This window comes from Mustela erminea, chromosome 11 (assembly GCF_009829155.1).
Source record: "Mustela erminea isolate mMusErm1 chromosome 11, mMusErm1.Pri, whole genome shotgun sequence".
Classification (NCBI taxonomy): Eukaryota; Metazoa; Chordata; class Mammalia; order Carnivora; family Mustelidae; genus Mustela; species Mustela erminea.
The window spans coordinates 22,925,726-22,941,852 of record NC_045624.1 but is presented as its reverse complement, the minus strand read 5'-3'; the positions used below and the strand labels follow the sequence as shown (position 1 = coordinate 22,941,852).

Sequence of the window (16,127 nt, the reverse complement as noted above, 5' to 3'; positions counted from 1 at the left end):
TCATCTTACTGCATCATGGCTAAGACTACATAATACAACACTTTTATGACATTATCACTGTGGAGTGGGAAACAGTATTATTTAATGTTTTCCCATTTACTTTCATAATGACCAAGACATTATATACATTATATATTACAGTACAGACAATAGGCAACATTATTATATAATCTGTATCTTTATTTCACTTTCTATTAGGACACTTTTTTCCTTTCTTTTTTTATTACACTTTAAAATGACTAAGGCTTCACAATGTATTTTAAGAGAGATAGCAAGTTGCTTCTTCTTCTTTCCTAAAATTTCTTAAATGCTCCTACCAGCATATGATTAGAGATAAACTTTAGAATCATTATGTTGAGTTCTCCTATTACTGCACTATAAATTTAACTTGAGAAGAGCTGACATCTTTACAATATTCTTGAAAGAAATATGGTAGATTATGGTTTTGATTCCTAACTTGAATGCTATTTTCCCCATTATATCTTCTAAATTCTATTACTGATAGTGAAAATCTACTGATTTTAGAATACTTATTCCTTGTATGCAGCTCCTTTGATAGACTGATTAATTTTAATAACTTTTTAGTTCACTCTCTTGGCTTTTGTAGGTAAAGGATCACTTGTATATTCTGTCTTTTCCTTTCTAACATGTAAACATCATAAATATGTACTAAAACCCCTTTTGTAACTGGACTCACCTTTTTCAATGCCATAACCTGAACAGAACATAGTTCACTAAGGCATTCAGTAATCTTATCCAAAGGTAACCTGGCTAGGACAAGCGCTGTCCCTGCAAGACAAAGAAAAATACAAGTAAAATAAACGCTAAACTGAGGTAATTCATTGGTCTCCATCATTTGACTAACAGAAAAGGTTGGCTGGTTTCATTCTTTTAAAAAGCTCAACACTGCTTTTTTAGTTAAAGTATTTTGTTATTTAGGCTGGTTTCTCTTTATTTGGCTTAGACAACAAGGTGACCTTCACACTAACATTTATAACTGAAGTTAATATTAAATTCTCTCTCCTCAGCATCTATGGGTTTCAAGATGTTTAAATATAACTCTCTTTTAATTCTTCAAGTACTTAAGAAAAAAAAAATCTCCTTTACAAAGCCAACGCCAAAGCTATTTTTATATAGCATAGCATAATCGTTCTCAAACTTCCCAGAGGTTTAAGAAGAGCCTTTACTTTTGATAAGTACCACAGGCAATTTTTACCATCAAAGAGGTTTGAGAAATAGACACATTACTATTTTATTTATTTTTTTTATAAGAATGGGCTGAAATTGGGGCACCTGGGTGGCTCAGTGTGTTAAGCCTCTGCCTTCGGCTCAGGTCATGATCCCAGGGTCCTGGGATGGAGACCCGCATTGGGCTCTCTGCTTGGCAGGGGGCCTACTTCCCCCTACCCCTCTGCTGCTTCTCTGCCTACTTGTGATCTCTCTCTCTCTCTCTGTCAAATAAATAAATAAAACCTGTTTTTTAAAAAGGTAGACAAAAAAAAAAAAAAAAAGAAAGAAAGAAATGGGCTGAAATTAGAGATCAGATTCTAGTTATACCATAACAGAATCTATCAGCCAGGTAAGGTATTATCTCTGGGCCTCAGTTTCTTTATCTGTAAAATGAGTGCTTTGAACAGAAGAATAAGTTAAGTTTGCATTTTATTTTTTAAATAGTTGCAAAAGCCTCCACCACCTCTTTTTTTTTATTAAATAAAAAACTTGGAACTCCAATAAAATAGGTCCAAAAAATGTAGCTAGTTTAAAGTGGGAATAGAAGGTCCAGACCCTTCTCATTCAGCCTTCCTCTTGTCATAATTCCCACCGAAGTCTGAAGCATCTCCCCAAGATCCAAAGGATTACATATTAGCCTAGGTCCTTTCCAAGGTAAAGAAAAAAAATTCCATGACTGGTTTTTCTCATCTTCCATATTTCATTCAACAGAATGGTAATCAATCCATAAGTCTTCAAATATGAATTAAAAAACTAAATGATTTCTCCTGGTAGTCTATAAGCCATGGATGAGTTAGACTTATTTAAAACTATTAGGGGAGAATCTAACTTAAATACGCTTTTTCTTTTTTTTTTTTTTTTTAAGATTTTATTTATTTATTTGACAGAGATCACAAGTAGGCAGAGAGGCAGGCAGAGAAAAGAGAGGGAAGCAGGCTCTCCACCGAGCAGAGACCTGATGTGGGGCTCAATCCCAGGACCCTGGGATCACGACCCGAGCGGAAGGGAGAGGCTTTAACCCACTGAGCCACCCAGGCGCCCCACGCTTTTTCTTTTTAATTTATTTCTACAGAAAAGAATGTTACTGAAACTTTTTTTTTTTTTTTGAGTTGTATATATGGGGCGCCTGGGTGGCTCAGTCAGTTAAGAGGCTTACCCTAAATTTTGGCTCAGGTCATGCTCTCAGGGCTGTGGGATGGGGCTCCAAGTCAGGCTCCCCACTCAGTGAGCAGTCTGCTTGGAATTCTCTTTCCCTCTCCCTGTTCACGTGCACTCTCGCTCTCTCAAAATAAATTTTTTTAAAAGATTTTATTTATTTATTCGACACATACAGAGAGAGGTGTGAAAGAGAGAGCACAAGCAGGGGACAGAGGAAAGGGGTGAAGAAGGTTCCCTGCTGAGTAGGGAGCCCACTGTGGGGTTCAATCCCAGGACCCTGGGATCATGACCCAAGCCAAAGGCAGATGCTTAACCAACTAAGCCACTCAGGCACCCCATAGTTGTATCTTTCCCCCCAACCTATAGTTGTATCTTAAAAAAAAAAAATTAAATAAAAAGTTTTCTTTATTGAGAAGGTATCACTGATAAATGAGATGCCATCTAACTACAGGTTAGTGTCACTTCAGTATCAAGGTTAAATTGCACTAGAAAATTACAAGATAGCAGAAGTAACCACTAGCAGTAGCTCAACAGTAGGAATATTTGACTCCGATTCAATGTCTTATTATCTATGCCTATGAATGGAAACAATAAAAACCCATGCTACAAAAAGAAAATCTGTCTTGGAAAATGCAAATACACTAGCTGGAAAGGAACTTCACCATAGATATAGGAAAGAACAGTTCCCACACGAGAGGTCATTCAATCTAGCCAAGACTAACTTGTTTGCTACTCACAGAGGCTTAAATGATGCCACAAGGGTTGTATTACCCAGTCTTTTATTTGATATATCCTCAAACCCCTTTAACTGCCAGCTATAAAGATTTCACTACCTCACAGGGCACCTCAATCTATTTTCAGAGTTTAGTAAGAAAGTGTTTTCTTTCTAAAAGCCCATACATGTGAACAACTGACTACTACTCCTAAATCTATTCCTTCTTTTATAGCATAATCTTTCAAATATTTAAAAATAGACATCATGCTTAAAGTCTCTTCTTTTTCCTAGCCCTAATATCTCTAGTTCTTTGAACTTCATCACCATTCTCACTACTTGCCTCTGAATAGGCAATCACTGAGCGTAAAGCTGATTCATAATGGTTAAATAACACTAAGACACCAAGTTTCTACGGACAGGACTGATCCACATGAATTACCTTTAAATTTCCACCTACTGCTTTGGTATGGCAATACTATTTAGTCTCCTTTTTTATTCTTCCCCCAACTCTAAAAGAACTGTATTTAGTTCAAATGTGTCATCACCACCCCAAAATTTAGGTCTATGCTATACACACTGTAAGCAGGTTGAAGCAGTTATACAGCCTTAAAGTATTCTAAGAAAAGAGTACATGTATATATCAACACCCTCCCCTGAGTGGAACAGTCAACTTTCTCCATCACTAAGTATACTGCAACTGAAAAACTGGGATATGATTAGTATAAGATAACCCCCAGAAGGGCTTAGAGATATTCTTGGTTAATATCTGAAGTAAATACCTTTTAGCAAGCCCACAGCAGCTTCTGGAGACAACATGAAGGAATCAAGGGAACGGGCAATCTCCAGGAGTCCATTAAAGTGCTGAGCCATGTGGTCTCGGCAGACAGAGCAAATGTTATGAATGGCTTTGGCTGCAGCAGAAGCCAGAGGCTTTTCACACAGGCCCTTCATCAAATAGCCCAACACAGGGTCTAAGGAAAGACACCACACAGTAGAGATTACAGGTCTAAAACTCAAGGAAAACTTGTAGTTCCATGTAACAGAGGTTTATATTCCTGCCCCCACCCCGCTTTTAAGCAAAAGAACCATTTAAAAAAATGAAATGTGTTCAAACCCCAATATATAAAACATAAGAAAGGAGCTGATCTCACTGACATAGTGTCAGGGAGCCCTGAGTCCTATCTATTCACCTTCTATTTCTTTCCTCATGGCTAGGTCTTCACACAGCACAGTTTGAAAACCATGGGTGGATAAGGCCATCCATGTATTAAGAGTAAGGTAATATAAGAAAGAATATAAAGCTCAGAGAGCTACCATTATTTATACTCAGAGATGAGTCACTATGTAAAAAACAACCTATGTTAATCAGGATGACAGTTATCTAAGTGGACACTTTTATACTTGCTTCTTTATAGTTAGAAAAGGCCTTAAAAACATGCAGATTGAGCTTTAGTACTTCTGGAAAAACTATGCTTTACTTTTGTAGCAAGAATAAGTGTTCCAAAGAAAATGATCATAAAGATGAATTTCTATAAAGTACATTCTTCTTATCTTTTACCTTACTTTATAAAAATCAGAATAATTTTCTATGGAAAAATCACATATGATTAAGGAACACTTTGAAAGTACATCAGAATAATCTCATACCAAACCAGAAAAGAAGGAATCAAAAGAATAATGTCGTAAAGCACATTAAAACGTTATCTCCATTTCCCATCTAATGACCAATATAATGCCCCAATCAGCATGAACCCCTGGTCCCCTCCACAAAAAGCAGCCTAAAACTTTAAAGCTTAGGAATCAGAAAAACTAAGTATAGAGTATAGGGAACTATAATGCTGTAAGCTTCTGTGATTCTCAAATGGGATATCCATTGTTTTAACTATTCTAAAGTAAGTACAAACATGGAGCAATTTGTCTTACTGCTGATGCACGTATTTAAATGAGATACTGCACGGTGGTACTGAGTGATAAGGTTTAACAAACAAACCCACTTTAGTTTCTTGTAGAAGAAACATTCAGAAAAGAAAGTCAAATGCTGAGACAGATCACAGAAGTGAAGAATCTAAGTATTAGGAAACAGGTATTCTGAAAAAAATTTTCAATGGTATGTTGAACTTGAAAGTGTCTCAGCTATAATGTGAACATGTCTATCATACGCTCTATACACAGAAATAAGAAAAAAGAAACATCACTTTTTAAGCAACAGTTTTAAAACAATAAAAAAGATCATATGTAAAATAAAATCAAGCTGAAAGTGGGTAATAGATGTATAATCCAGTAATTTCACTATTGGGTATTTACTCAAAAGAATACAAAAACACAAATTCAAAAAGATATATGTACCCCTATGTTTAATGCAGCATTATTTACAATAGCCAAATTACAGAAGCAACCCAAGTGTCCACTGAAAGATGCATGGATAAAGAAGAGATATAAACACACGTTCATATACATGTGCATGTGCGTGCACACACACAGGTATATTAGTCATAAAAAAGAATGAAATCTTGCCATCTGCAACAACATGGATAGATCTAGAGAGTATAATGCTAAGTGAAATAAGTCAGAGAAAGAGAAATACCATAAGATTTCCAAAACAAAGGAAAAAAAAAAAAACGGATTCTTAACTACAGATGATGATAACTGATGGTTATCAGAGGTGGGGTGGATGGAGGGGATGGGTGAAATAGGTGAAGGGCATTAAGAGTACACTTATCTTGATGAGCACCAAGTAACGCACAGAACTGTTTAATCACTATATTGTACACCTGAAACTAATACAGCACTTACGCTAACTATATTGGAATTAAAAAAAAAAAAAAAAAAGGTGGTAACATAAGCATAGAAATACATCAAACAATATGACAGACACAAGTTTGGGGGGGTTCTTAAAATTCTTAGAATGTATCAGTCCTGAGTATCAGGGAGGCTTAATACCTTAGATAAATTATTATTATTATTATTAATACCTTAGTTATTAGTTATTAATACCTTAGTACTTTAGATAAATTACTCTTTGCATTTATCTGCAAAATGAGAGAGATAAAAGAAATGATTTCTACCCTTACTTTTGATTCTAAAGTTACTTTGTATAATCTTTAGTTATTTTTTTCAAGCCAATAAGGGCATCCAGAGCTGAGACAATTCAACATTCCTTTCATTTTAATTTGTACTTATTTTGTCTCAAATGATAATCTTGGTTTTTAAAAGAGTATTTAACGCTGAAAAATACTTTGCTTTAGCCTATTAATAGCATCTAAGTTAGAACTATAGGGAGTATGATTAGTTCAAGCACGTGCCAAAGACTAACAAAAATTCATCCCGAAGCAGACTACTAGAAGCAAACTGTTTCCCTTTCTAGAGATCTAATCTTTAAAGATCCTTCTTTCAAGAGATGACCAGTTTACAAATGTGTCAACTAAGCAACAGCTCATAATACAGTATTTACTCTCACTGTCTAGAAACATTCTACCTATCAATAAAAATAAAGAACAAAAGAACAAGAGCAAAAGTAAGAAAGGAAGAACAAAATCAGAAAAATCACTCTCAGTAGCTGCAGAAGAGTGAGTTCACACATACCAAGGAACTGAGGATTTCGATCAACCACTTCGCTCATCTCTCCAACCAATTCAATGCTGGTGTATCGCACTGCTGTATGTACAGTCTCTGGAAGGCGGACGACTCCTTCTAGGACCTCCACCAGTGTTGGATTGTTCTCCCTAAGTACAAAGGTAAGTACTCACAGTTACTGATTTCAGAGGTTAGATTCTGGCCTAGTAACAGGCTGTAAAAAGACAAATCATTGCTAAAGGGCTTTTTTCTAAACACACAACCATTTGGATGAAAGTGCTTAACATTTGGTATGAAAGTTTTTTAAATCTTCAAAAAAAGGCAAAAAGATAGAAACAGCAGATACTGTTTCACGGGAAGCATACTGCTCCTTAATCTTCTAAATGCCAATAAAGTATCTAAAGACACATCCTGCTATCAGATTATGTTCTTCAAATTGGAGAGGCAGGTATTTACTGTGGATGCATGTCTTCTTTTAAAGAATCCATTTTAGTTATTCTTATATCTGCAGTACCTAGAACAGTGCCTGGCACATAGTGGCACTCAATAAATATTGCTGCATGGCTAAATGAATGAATGAATAATTCTCACAGACCACTTGCTATTAGTTCTTCTCCAAAATATTTCTTATAGCTGGATACTGGAAATTTTAAGCACAGGTAAGTACGGGTGGGCCAGCTCCCTCACTAAAGGAACAAGAATACAAGCTGCAAGAACAGGAAAAGGTGACCTGACTTGGAACATGAGGGAAAATTAAAGTTAACCAAATAATCTCCATGGCTCCCAGGATTTCTTTTTCCCCTTTTCTTGTCTTTTTTCCACTCCCCAAGAATACTGGCTGAAATTCTTTATGCCCCCATAGTGGTAGGCTATAATACAGAAACAAAGATGTTTAAAATCCAAATAATGTCCTGGATTAGAGCAAAAGCACTCCATGCTGATGAACTAAGTCTACATCCTTTATATACACTAAAAAAATTGTAATCATGCAGTTGGCTTCAAATGTGGATTAAAAAAAAAAACACAATGTAAAATCTTCTCTCATTTATGTGTTACGTTTCCTGAGAGCACTAAGCTAATTTTTGAGACTCCCTACCCATCCTTTTTCACACCAACACATATCAGAATAGAAGTGATTTCAATAATCCTCAGACTATCACTAAAGGTTCCAAAAGATAACAAAATGAATGTAAGAGCAAATAATATGGTATGTAATTCAGGATCAATACATCTTTTTTTTTTTTAATTTATTTTTTAAAGATTTTTTTTTTTTTAAAGATTTATTTGTATGAGAGAGAGAGAGAATGAGAGAGCAAGAGAGAAGGAGAAGGGGAGGGTTAGAGGGAGAAGTAGACTCCCCACTGAGCAGGGAGCCCGATGCAGACTTGGTCCCCGGACTCCAGGACAATGACGTGGGCCAAAGGCAGTTGCTTAACCGACTAAGCCACCCAGGCATCCCACCCAGGACCAGTACATCTTAATAGAGAAAAGCAAACTTACTCTATTCTCCTTGAATATTTACTGGATTAGAAACAATGTAAGATTTCACTGACTCAAGTCTAAAAGGCAGCTAAGTAAGAACCTCTATACTTTTCATAAATACATGCCTTAACCATCTCTCTAACCAAGGCTTGGAATAGGGCTCAGTTGCAGGTATCTGATCACAATACAAGAAAACTTGATAGATACTATCATCAATTTATAAACTCACAGCACAAAGTAAATTCTGTTTTTAGGAATTCATATTAAAATCATAAATAAAATTTCTATGCTACTCAATTAGGAATCAAATTCTGGTAAAAAAAAAAAAAAAGAAATCAAATTCTAGTAACTTAAAGATTTCCATGGCAATAACAAAAATAGTAATTGCTCCTTAGATTTTGCTACTCTTTTAAGTTGAAATGGTACCTATCTTGCCTTTCTAAAACTCACAAATGATTCTCTAAGGCAGACAAAATGGAGAACAATATGATGAAATATTTGTGAGGATAACTTACCCAAGGTCCAAAAGCAGATGAAAGCTACTCAGTGCCTATTCAACTGCTTTTAAGCAAGCACCAACAATTTAACAGCCTAACAATCTTTTTATTATATCAACTTTCACAAGGGAGCCTCAGCTGGAAAAATAAATCAGCATTATCTTCCTAACATCAAGAACAAAATAATTTTCACTCTAGGATATGTGGTTATGAGTATCAGCAATGCATGCTACTCTGGAATACACTCTAGAAGTCAGATGACTAGGCAGCATTATAGAAGTTCTAAGTGTTTCCAAACATATAGCACAGGAGAAAAATGGTGTAATTTTCCTTCCTTTGATATTCAGAGTTCCCACAAAAGACTTATTAGACACTCACGGATCAACACTCTTTGCTATAGCAGCCATGATAAAGAGAACCGCTTCTGTCACCTCCCAGGGTGGGTTGCCTTCTTTCAGAGTAGAATATAACTAGAGAAGAAGAGGTGGATTATGGATCCATTAAAAGGAAAACAGAATAGAATTCCAAAACAAACAAAACAAAAAATCCTTTTAGTTAAAATAAATCCAGCCCCTCGTTTCTAAATCTAAGTATCTCTCAGAGCCAGGGGAGAAAATTAACTCCTTTTTCACATCTTCACTAACTAAAAGTAACTGCTATTTTAATATCTGAAATAAAACCAGTTAGATTCCCCAAGAATGTATCAAAATTATCATCTGCCCCAACAAAATGAGTATTATGGAGAAGCAAACATTACATGAGTGTCTTTTTGTGATCCCTACAATAACTGATAAATACATAAATACACTTAAAATGAAATACAATGTAAATTTCTTATATATGTATTGATTTTAACATTTCTACTGTTTTAAAGACTTATCCGCATCAACACTAATAGTACAGATTAAATTCTTAAAAAGCAGCTATTCAGAATACCATATCCAAGCAAGGGGAGGAAAAAAAGGAGACCAAGCAGAATACTCAAAGATGTTCTAGTCCAGAAATTTCCCAGCATATATCTGCCTGATTGGGTGTTAGTCTAAGTAAGATTTCTGTAGTCAAATAACAAACATTGCTAAGTAAAATAAAATTAAGTAATTCTCTTGTAGGACTTTACCGAGCCTTTAACACTGTTTAAGTCATTTCCCAATGTTAATTGAGGATTCTACCCTGATGAATATCTCATATGACTGGTGTTCCACAGAATACATCTTAGACAACACTGACAATTTAAGTAAATTTGTAAACTAAGATTTGAAGAACAAGTAACTTGCTCAAAGCCACATAGCGAATGACAAAGAGCTGAAATGTGAACACAGGTCATCTGCCTGTGATCTGGTGATCTCACTGAATCTGCTTTCTAAGAATCTCCAACCCTTGGTAATTAGATGAATAAACACACTTTGTTTAATATAAAGAAAAACAGATATAATTTAATGAAGACTTTCTAAATCAAATTATACCCCCAAATATACAAAATGGCTGGGTTACCAAAAAAATAAAGTAAAGGTTAGTTTGATATTGCTGATAAAGTATCAAAACTACTATATTTCAGAGCTTAGAGTGTGATCCAGGAATATGAGAACTGCCTAAAATTATGCTAATGTTAAGTGATGTGGAATGGTGATGATTGCAACCTTATGAGGTAAAATATTACTCACTGTCAGGAAAATCACAGGACTATGAATCTTCTACTCTAGTATAGTCACCTCTGGGATGAAACTGCACAGGAATCTAACCATAAGTGTGGACAAAGGAAATGCCAAATAACTAAAAGAGTTGCCAGGATTTGGTACATAATTAATAAAGCAGAAAAACTTGCCTATTTTTCCTGGCTAGGTCCAAGTTCCCTATAAATACCTTGGGGTCTTAAGGTTTATCTATGATTTTCCACTCCGACTGGACAAGCAGAACAGCTTTCAACAGCAAGAATCATAGGAGTAAACCATAACTGAACCATCCACGGACTGCATTTGGCTTGTTGTTAAGATAATAAATAAACCAAACTACTATATGCCAGGCAGTGTGCTAGGCACCTGCATATCTACTCTCCCACTGAGTCATTACAATTTAAGAAAAAGGTGGAATATTTTTAGGAGACACCAAAGTGAACAACTCAAGTGATCAGTAAAACTGGTAAGAATCTCCAAATGGACTTACCTGAGCAAAACACTCCATAGACCCAATCAAGAAAATCAAGTCTTTCACCAGATCGGATACCCTCATCCGAAACTCTCCAAAGTCATCAGTCTCCTCAGGAACCCCCTCCTGAAATTTCAAGTCAAATAACATTTCTTTTAAACTTATCATAAGGCTTTAACAGACCTCTATAAAAACAAGAATAAAGAAAAAGCCATTAAACAGTTCAGTCCCAATGAACAAGAGATAAGTTGCCTAAAGCAAAGGTTATTTTAATATACAAGGTCTCTTAAACTTTTAGGTAAGTCAAGTCAATACAACCTAACCTCTACCTTTACTATGAGAAACTGTTCTTCCTTTTCCCCCATATTTCCAAGCCACACATTGCTCTGTTGTTGAAAAATTTGAGTGGTCAGAGTGGGAAGTAACCTGGAAGAGGTGATAATTTAAGAGTTTGTAAGTTTATTTTCTTTTCAGTACTGAATATGCCTTTGAAGCTTCATGGTTCAAAATTTACCAGAATCAGTCATTACCACAACAACTAGATACAGAATAGAATTTTAGACTTTTAAAAAGAGTATTATATAGGTAGACAGATATATCAAAAACACGTAAGTATAGAAAAATATTAATAGTACAACTTAGGTATAGGTATACAGACAGTCAATATAAAATTTCACCTTTGCCAAATATTTGAAATTTTTCATTAAAAAATACAGAGATCGGGGTGCCTGGGTGGCTCAGTGGGTTAAGCCTCTGCCTCAGGCTCAGGTCATGATCTCAGGGTCCTGGTATCAAGCCCTGCATCAGGCTCTCTGCTCAGCAGGGAGCCTGCTTCCCCTTCTCTCTCTCTGTCTGTCTCTCTGCCTACTTGTGATCTCTGTCAAATAAATAAATAAAATCTCTAAAATAAAAAAAAAAAAAGAAATAGAGAGATCATTTACATTTCATGCTTTTAATTGGGAGATGGTTAAGGGCATGTATAAAAAACTTTATCCTTGACTATCTGGAAAACAGCCCTAATATTACTGAGAACTGCTGATCTAGTCCAAACTCCTTGCTTTAAGATGAAGAAATTAAAGTCAAAGAATGAGAAGGAAATGAAGGCTATCCTGAGATAGGGAATTATAAAGTACCCCATAAGGACACCTGGGTGGCTCAGTCATCAAGTATCTACCTCCAGCCCAGGATCCTAGGGTCCTGGGATCGAGTCCTGCACTGGGCTTCTGCTCAGTGGGAAGCCTGCTTCTCCCTCTCCCACTCCCCATGTTTGTGTTCCCTCTCTCACTCTATGTCAAATAAATAAAATCTTTAAAAAATAAAAATAAAAAAAGCACCCCACATATTACAAAGCACTCATATATCCACAAATATAAGGAACTGCCACAAGGGAAAGGGTGCCAGGGAACTAGCAAAAGAAGAATGGGATCAAGCCAAGTACAGCCAACTGAAACCAGAGACCCTGCTTTTATTTACCTACCAGGCTTCCATGTAAGATGTGAATGAAGATAGAACTCCTCAGTTAAATAACAAAAAAATAAAGGATGAAAACCCCTATACTAGACCATCACTAAGATTCTCTGAAGATGCAAAATACCATGACTCAACAATGTTAACGTTAAACTGAAGAGAACAGAAAGTTATATAGTTTTCACATCAGATCTAACTGTGAGCAATGAGAAAAAACTCTCTTCAAGTCCTGAGTTAGAAGAATTAGAACAACTAACAACCAATCAAAAGGATGCTGTAAGATTTAAGAGACTAAGCAAAGAACGAAAGTTAAAGAGTTTTCTAATCGACTATTTTATGGTATTTCTAGTATGTATTCTTCTAAGCTAGTAGATGATTTCTCTATATTCTTTTTTAAAGTTGGTTCTTTTTTTTTTTTAAGATTTTATTTATTTATTTGACACAGAGAGAGAGAAAAAAATTGCTAGATTTTTTTCATTTAGCAAATAGTTAAATGCTATTTCAACAGTCATCATTTTGCATAATGGTCCATCAAGCTGCAACATCCTAATTTATGTAACTCTTCTTATATTGTTGCACGTGAGTTTATCCTTTTTTTACTTTACAGATAATGCTTTATACCTAAAAGAGCTATTTTATTCTCTTCAGCAGAATTACTTCAGGTGAATTTCCAAGAGAAGAACTTACTTCTTTCTATATAAGCCTTATACTCACTCTTCATTACACTGGTGTTGATTTCTTTAGTGTACGCTACAGAGTGACAGAAAACCTGCAAATTCCATTAGCTTTATTTTCTTATCTTTTTAGTTCATTTTTAAATTAGGACTGAAAGAGAAGGAAATTAAGATCTGAAGAAGTGGAGAAGGGAACTTACATGGTCTGGTTCTAGCTGGCAGTGTCGAGCCAAGGCATGAAGCAGCCTCTGAATGTAAGCTTTGAAGATACCATGAATAACTTCATCATTAGTTTTGTACAAATGCTCCCCGAGTCGGTACCAAAAGTTAAAGGAAATTTCTACTACCTGTCAAATTGAAAAAGAGAAAAGGAAAAGAAAGTTAATTTTTGATTCAAAAAGGAATGACATATGAAGACAGTTTTATTAGTAGAACCATACAGGAAAGAAGATATAATCTAAAATAATACAAGTAGAACCAGTTAAGAAGCCACCTGTTCTCTAGCAGATTTATTACTATCCCACCCAACTATCTTCCCATGATAGGCCCCAAACTCCATTTACGATAACTGGGAGTAGAGTCCCTCTTTAGGTGATAACTTCTCCAGCAGCAGAAAGGATTCTGAATTTAGAGAAACAGATACAGAAATGGGAAGTCTCTTTTAAATATTTTTTTCTCAAATAGAAAATCATTTCAGGGGCGCCTGGGTGGCTCAGTGGGTTAAGCTTCTGCCTTCGGCTCAGGTCATGATCTCAGGTTCCTGGGATTGAGCCCCATATCAGGCTCTCTGCTCGGCAGGGAGCCTGCTTCCCCCTCTCTCTCTGCCTGCTTCTCTAACTACTCGTGATCTCTCTCTCTCTCTCTCTGTCAAATAAATAAATTCTTAAAAAAAAAAAATCATTTCATGTTTGAGATTAAAACACCTCTTGACAGGGGCGCCTGGGTGGCTGAGTCAGTTAAGGGGCTGCCTTCGGCTCAGGTCTAATCCCAGGGTCCTAAGATAGAGCCCCACATGGGGCTCCCTGCTCAGCTGAGTGTCCACTTGTTCCTTTGCCCCACAACTCCATGCTTGTGTTTGAGCTCTGAGATAAATCTTTCTTAAAAAAAGAAGAAAAAGAAAAAATACCTCACTTCTTGACAGACAAACCATCTGCAAATCCTGAACATACCAACCTTGTGTCATTTTTACTCACCTGCTTTCCTGAGTGGGACTGAAAAGGTACAAAAAGTCTGGGACTTTATCCACAGTTTATCTTACTTATTGCACTATTTAAAGGAGGAATAATGATTACACAGTGAACACTGGGAATGCTACTCCCAGAAATGTTTTGTGTTTCATCCAAATTTAGATACCCTCATGAGATCAAGTCAAACAAATAAACATTATTTGAATGTTTATTATTTGAATAAGAGAAAAAGAGGTACAGGGCTGTGCTCCTCCCTAATAAGAGAGGCCCTATCATCCTTTTCCCATCCAAGATCCAAAACGGACCTATTTAAAATAATACCCAACTTGGGAGCTCTTTCTCACTTCTTATACTATTAAGAGGAGGTAAAACTTCTTGAATACACAAGAGTTTAAAAAATCTAGCCAACTTTTTAAAGAGGTAGGGTGTTGTAGAGATTTTGGGAAAGAGTAGACTTTTAAATCCTTTCAATCCCTTTCTCATTCCCACTCACAATTTGGAGAAAAAATTCTGGGTATTAGGACTGGTACAGTTAAGATTTTATTGGTTTTGTCTTGTTTTTAGCTACGACTACAAAGTTCTAAAAAGAATAACTGGACCTAGAGAGGGGGCTCAGTTAAAAGGTAGGAAGCTTTCTTCCTAATGGGTTCCCTGAGGTGCCTATAGCAGTCAGCCCAGCTAACTAGGTAAGAAAACAGAGAATAGAAATTTTTTTTTAGAATTAGAATATTTAGAAAATAGAAAAGATTCTATGGAATAGAAAAACACAAACATAATTTAGAAAGAAAAAACTCTAATACAGAGGAAACAATCACATCACACTAATTAAATATAAGACTATAGTCTCCCACAATAAAAAGCTATGACACAAGGTGTCAAAGGAATATAGGTAATATGCAACATACAACGTAGAGAAAAATGGGTTTAGCATAATATAAACACTACCTCGTACTGAGGATGTCCTGCACAAATAAGCAGCAGTTCCAGAGTTCGTAGGTCGCCAAGACCTTGGCCTGGAGTACAAACAATTTTTTCAAGAAAAGTTTCACATAGTTCAGTGAAAATACGGCAGTAATTCAGAACTCTGCAGATGAAAGAGTATGAGAGTACCGAGTCAGAAATCTGTATATGTACATACTCACAGACATACTTAAATAAATAAAAGGATCCTCAGCCTAAGGGACATGTAGTGATTATTAGCTATGCTGTATCAGAATCTCCCTAACAGCCACTTTTTCTTATCATATATTTTTATACATATAAGCAAATGACTCATAAGTCAGTTCAAATTCTCAATTACTAAAACATATGAATAAAATCCTTATCAAATTACACTTGATACTCTGAAGTTCATCCCTAATTCTTAGAGCCTTTTTCTTTGTGAGTGGAAAAAATTACTACTTTCTATGATTTCAACCTCTCCCGCATCCATTTTCCACTCCAGGTTCAGTCAAGAACAGAGCATCTTTAGGATGTGGTGTCTGTATTTACCCAGAGTCATTAAAAAATCATGAAGGATGGAATCCAGGGCCACTGCCTTAAATAATCACTCACTTGTCTAAATCTTCACGTGCCACAGCCATGTGATAAGCAGTCTCCAATGTTAGGACTCCTTGAAAAAGCTGCATGGCTAATGGCAAGTTAGTCTCCACATTCTCAATGGCATAGAGAGCTGAGCACACACAATCTGAAGCAGCTTCATGTAGGTTGGATGAGGTCTTATCCTGTTGCTGGGAAATGGCAGGAACAGGGAAATAAGATGAATGATCATTAAGCTGTAAACCAAGTGCTAGCAAAGCAATTATAGCCTGTTTCTGAACATGTACTTTAAATGCATAAAGCCTAAAAGGTCATGTCCTTCAACCAGATAATATTCATCAGTCTTCCCTGTCTATTTCCCTATATGCCAAAAAAAATCAGCCTTTTTGTACCCCATCCAGTCACATGACTTCTAAAAATCCATGGTGGATTCCCCCCCCCACACACACACCAGCCCCTCCAA

General features: G+C 36.0%; 1 protein-coding gene across 3 annotated transcripts in view; it reads right to left on the bottom strand.

Annotated features, from left to right (window-relative positions):
* The window catches only part of TNPO3 (transportin 3), an 87,142-nt gene that overhangs the window by 26,536 nt on the left and 44,479 nt on the right, over positions 1 to 16,127 (bottom strand). For all 3 annotated transcript variants that reach the window (XR_004276707.1, XM_032304142.1, XM_032304143.1), the window contains 8 exons: positions 15,680 to 15,855; positions 15,071 to 15,209; positions 13,139 to 13,285; positions 10,816 to 10,923; positions 9,034 to 9,125; positions 6,686 to 6,825; positions 3,883 to 4,074; positions 698 to 789 (listed from right to left, as the gene is read on the bottom strand). Coding sequence is in view for 2 of the 3 variants with exons in the window: in XM_032304142.1 (XP_032160033.1) it covers positions 698 to 789; positions 3,883 to 4,074; positions 6,686 to 6,825; positions 9,034 to 9,125; positions 10,816 to 10,923; positions 13,139 to 13,285; positions 15,071 to 15,209; positions 15,680 to 15,855 (1,086 nt within the window). In the remaining variant the exon portion in view is untranslated. The remainder of the gene's footprint in view (positions 1 to 697; positions 790 to 3,882; positions 4,075 to 6,685; positions 6,826 to 9,033; positions 9,126 to 10,815; positions 10,924 to 13,138; positions 13,286 to 15,070; positions 15,210 to 15,679; positions 15,856 to 16,127) is intronic.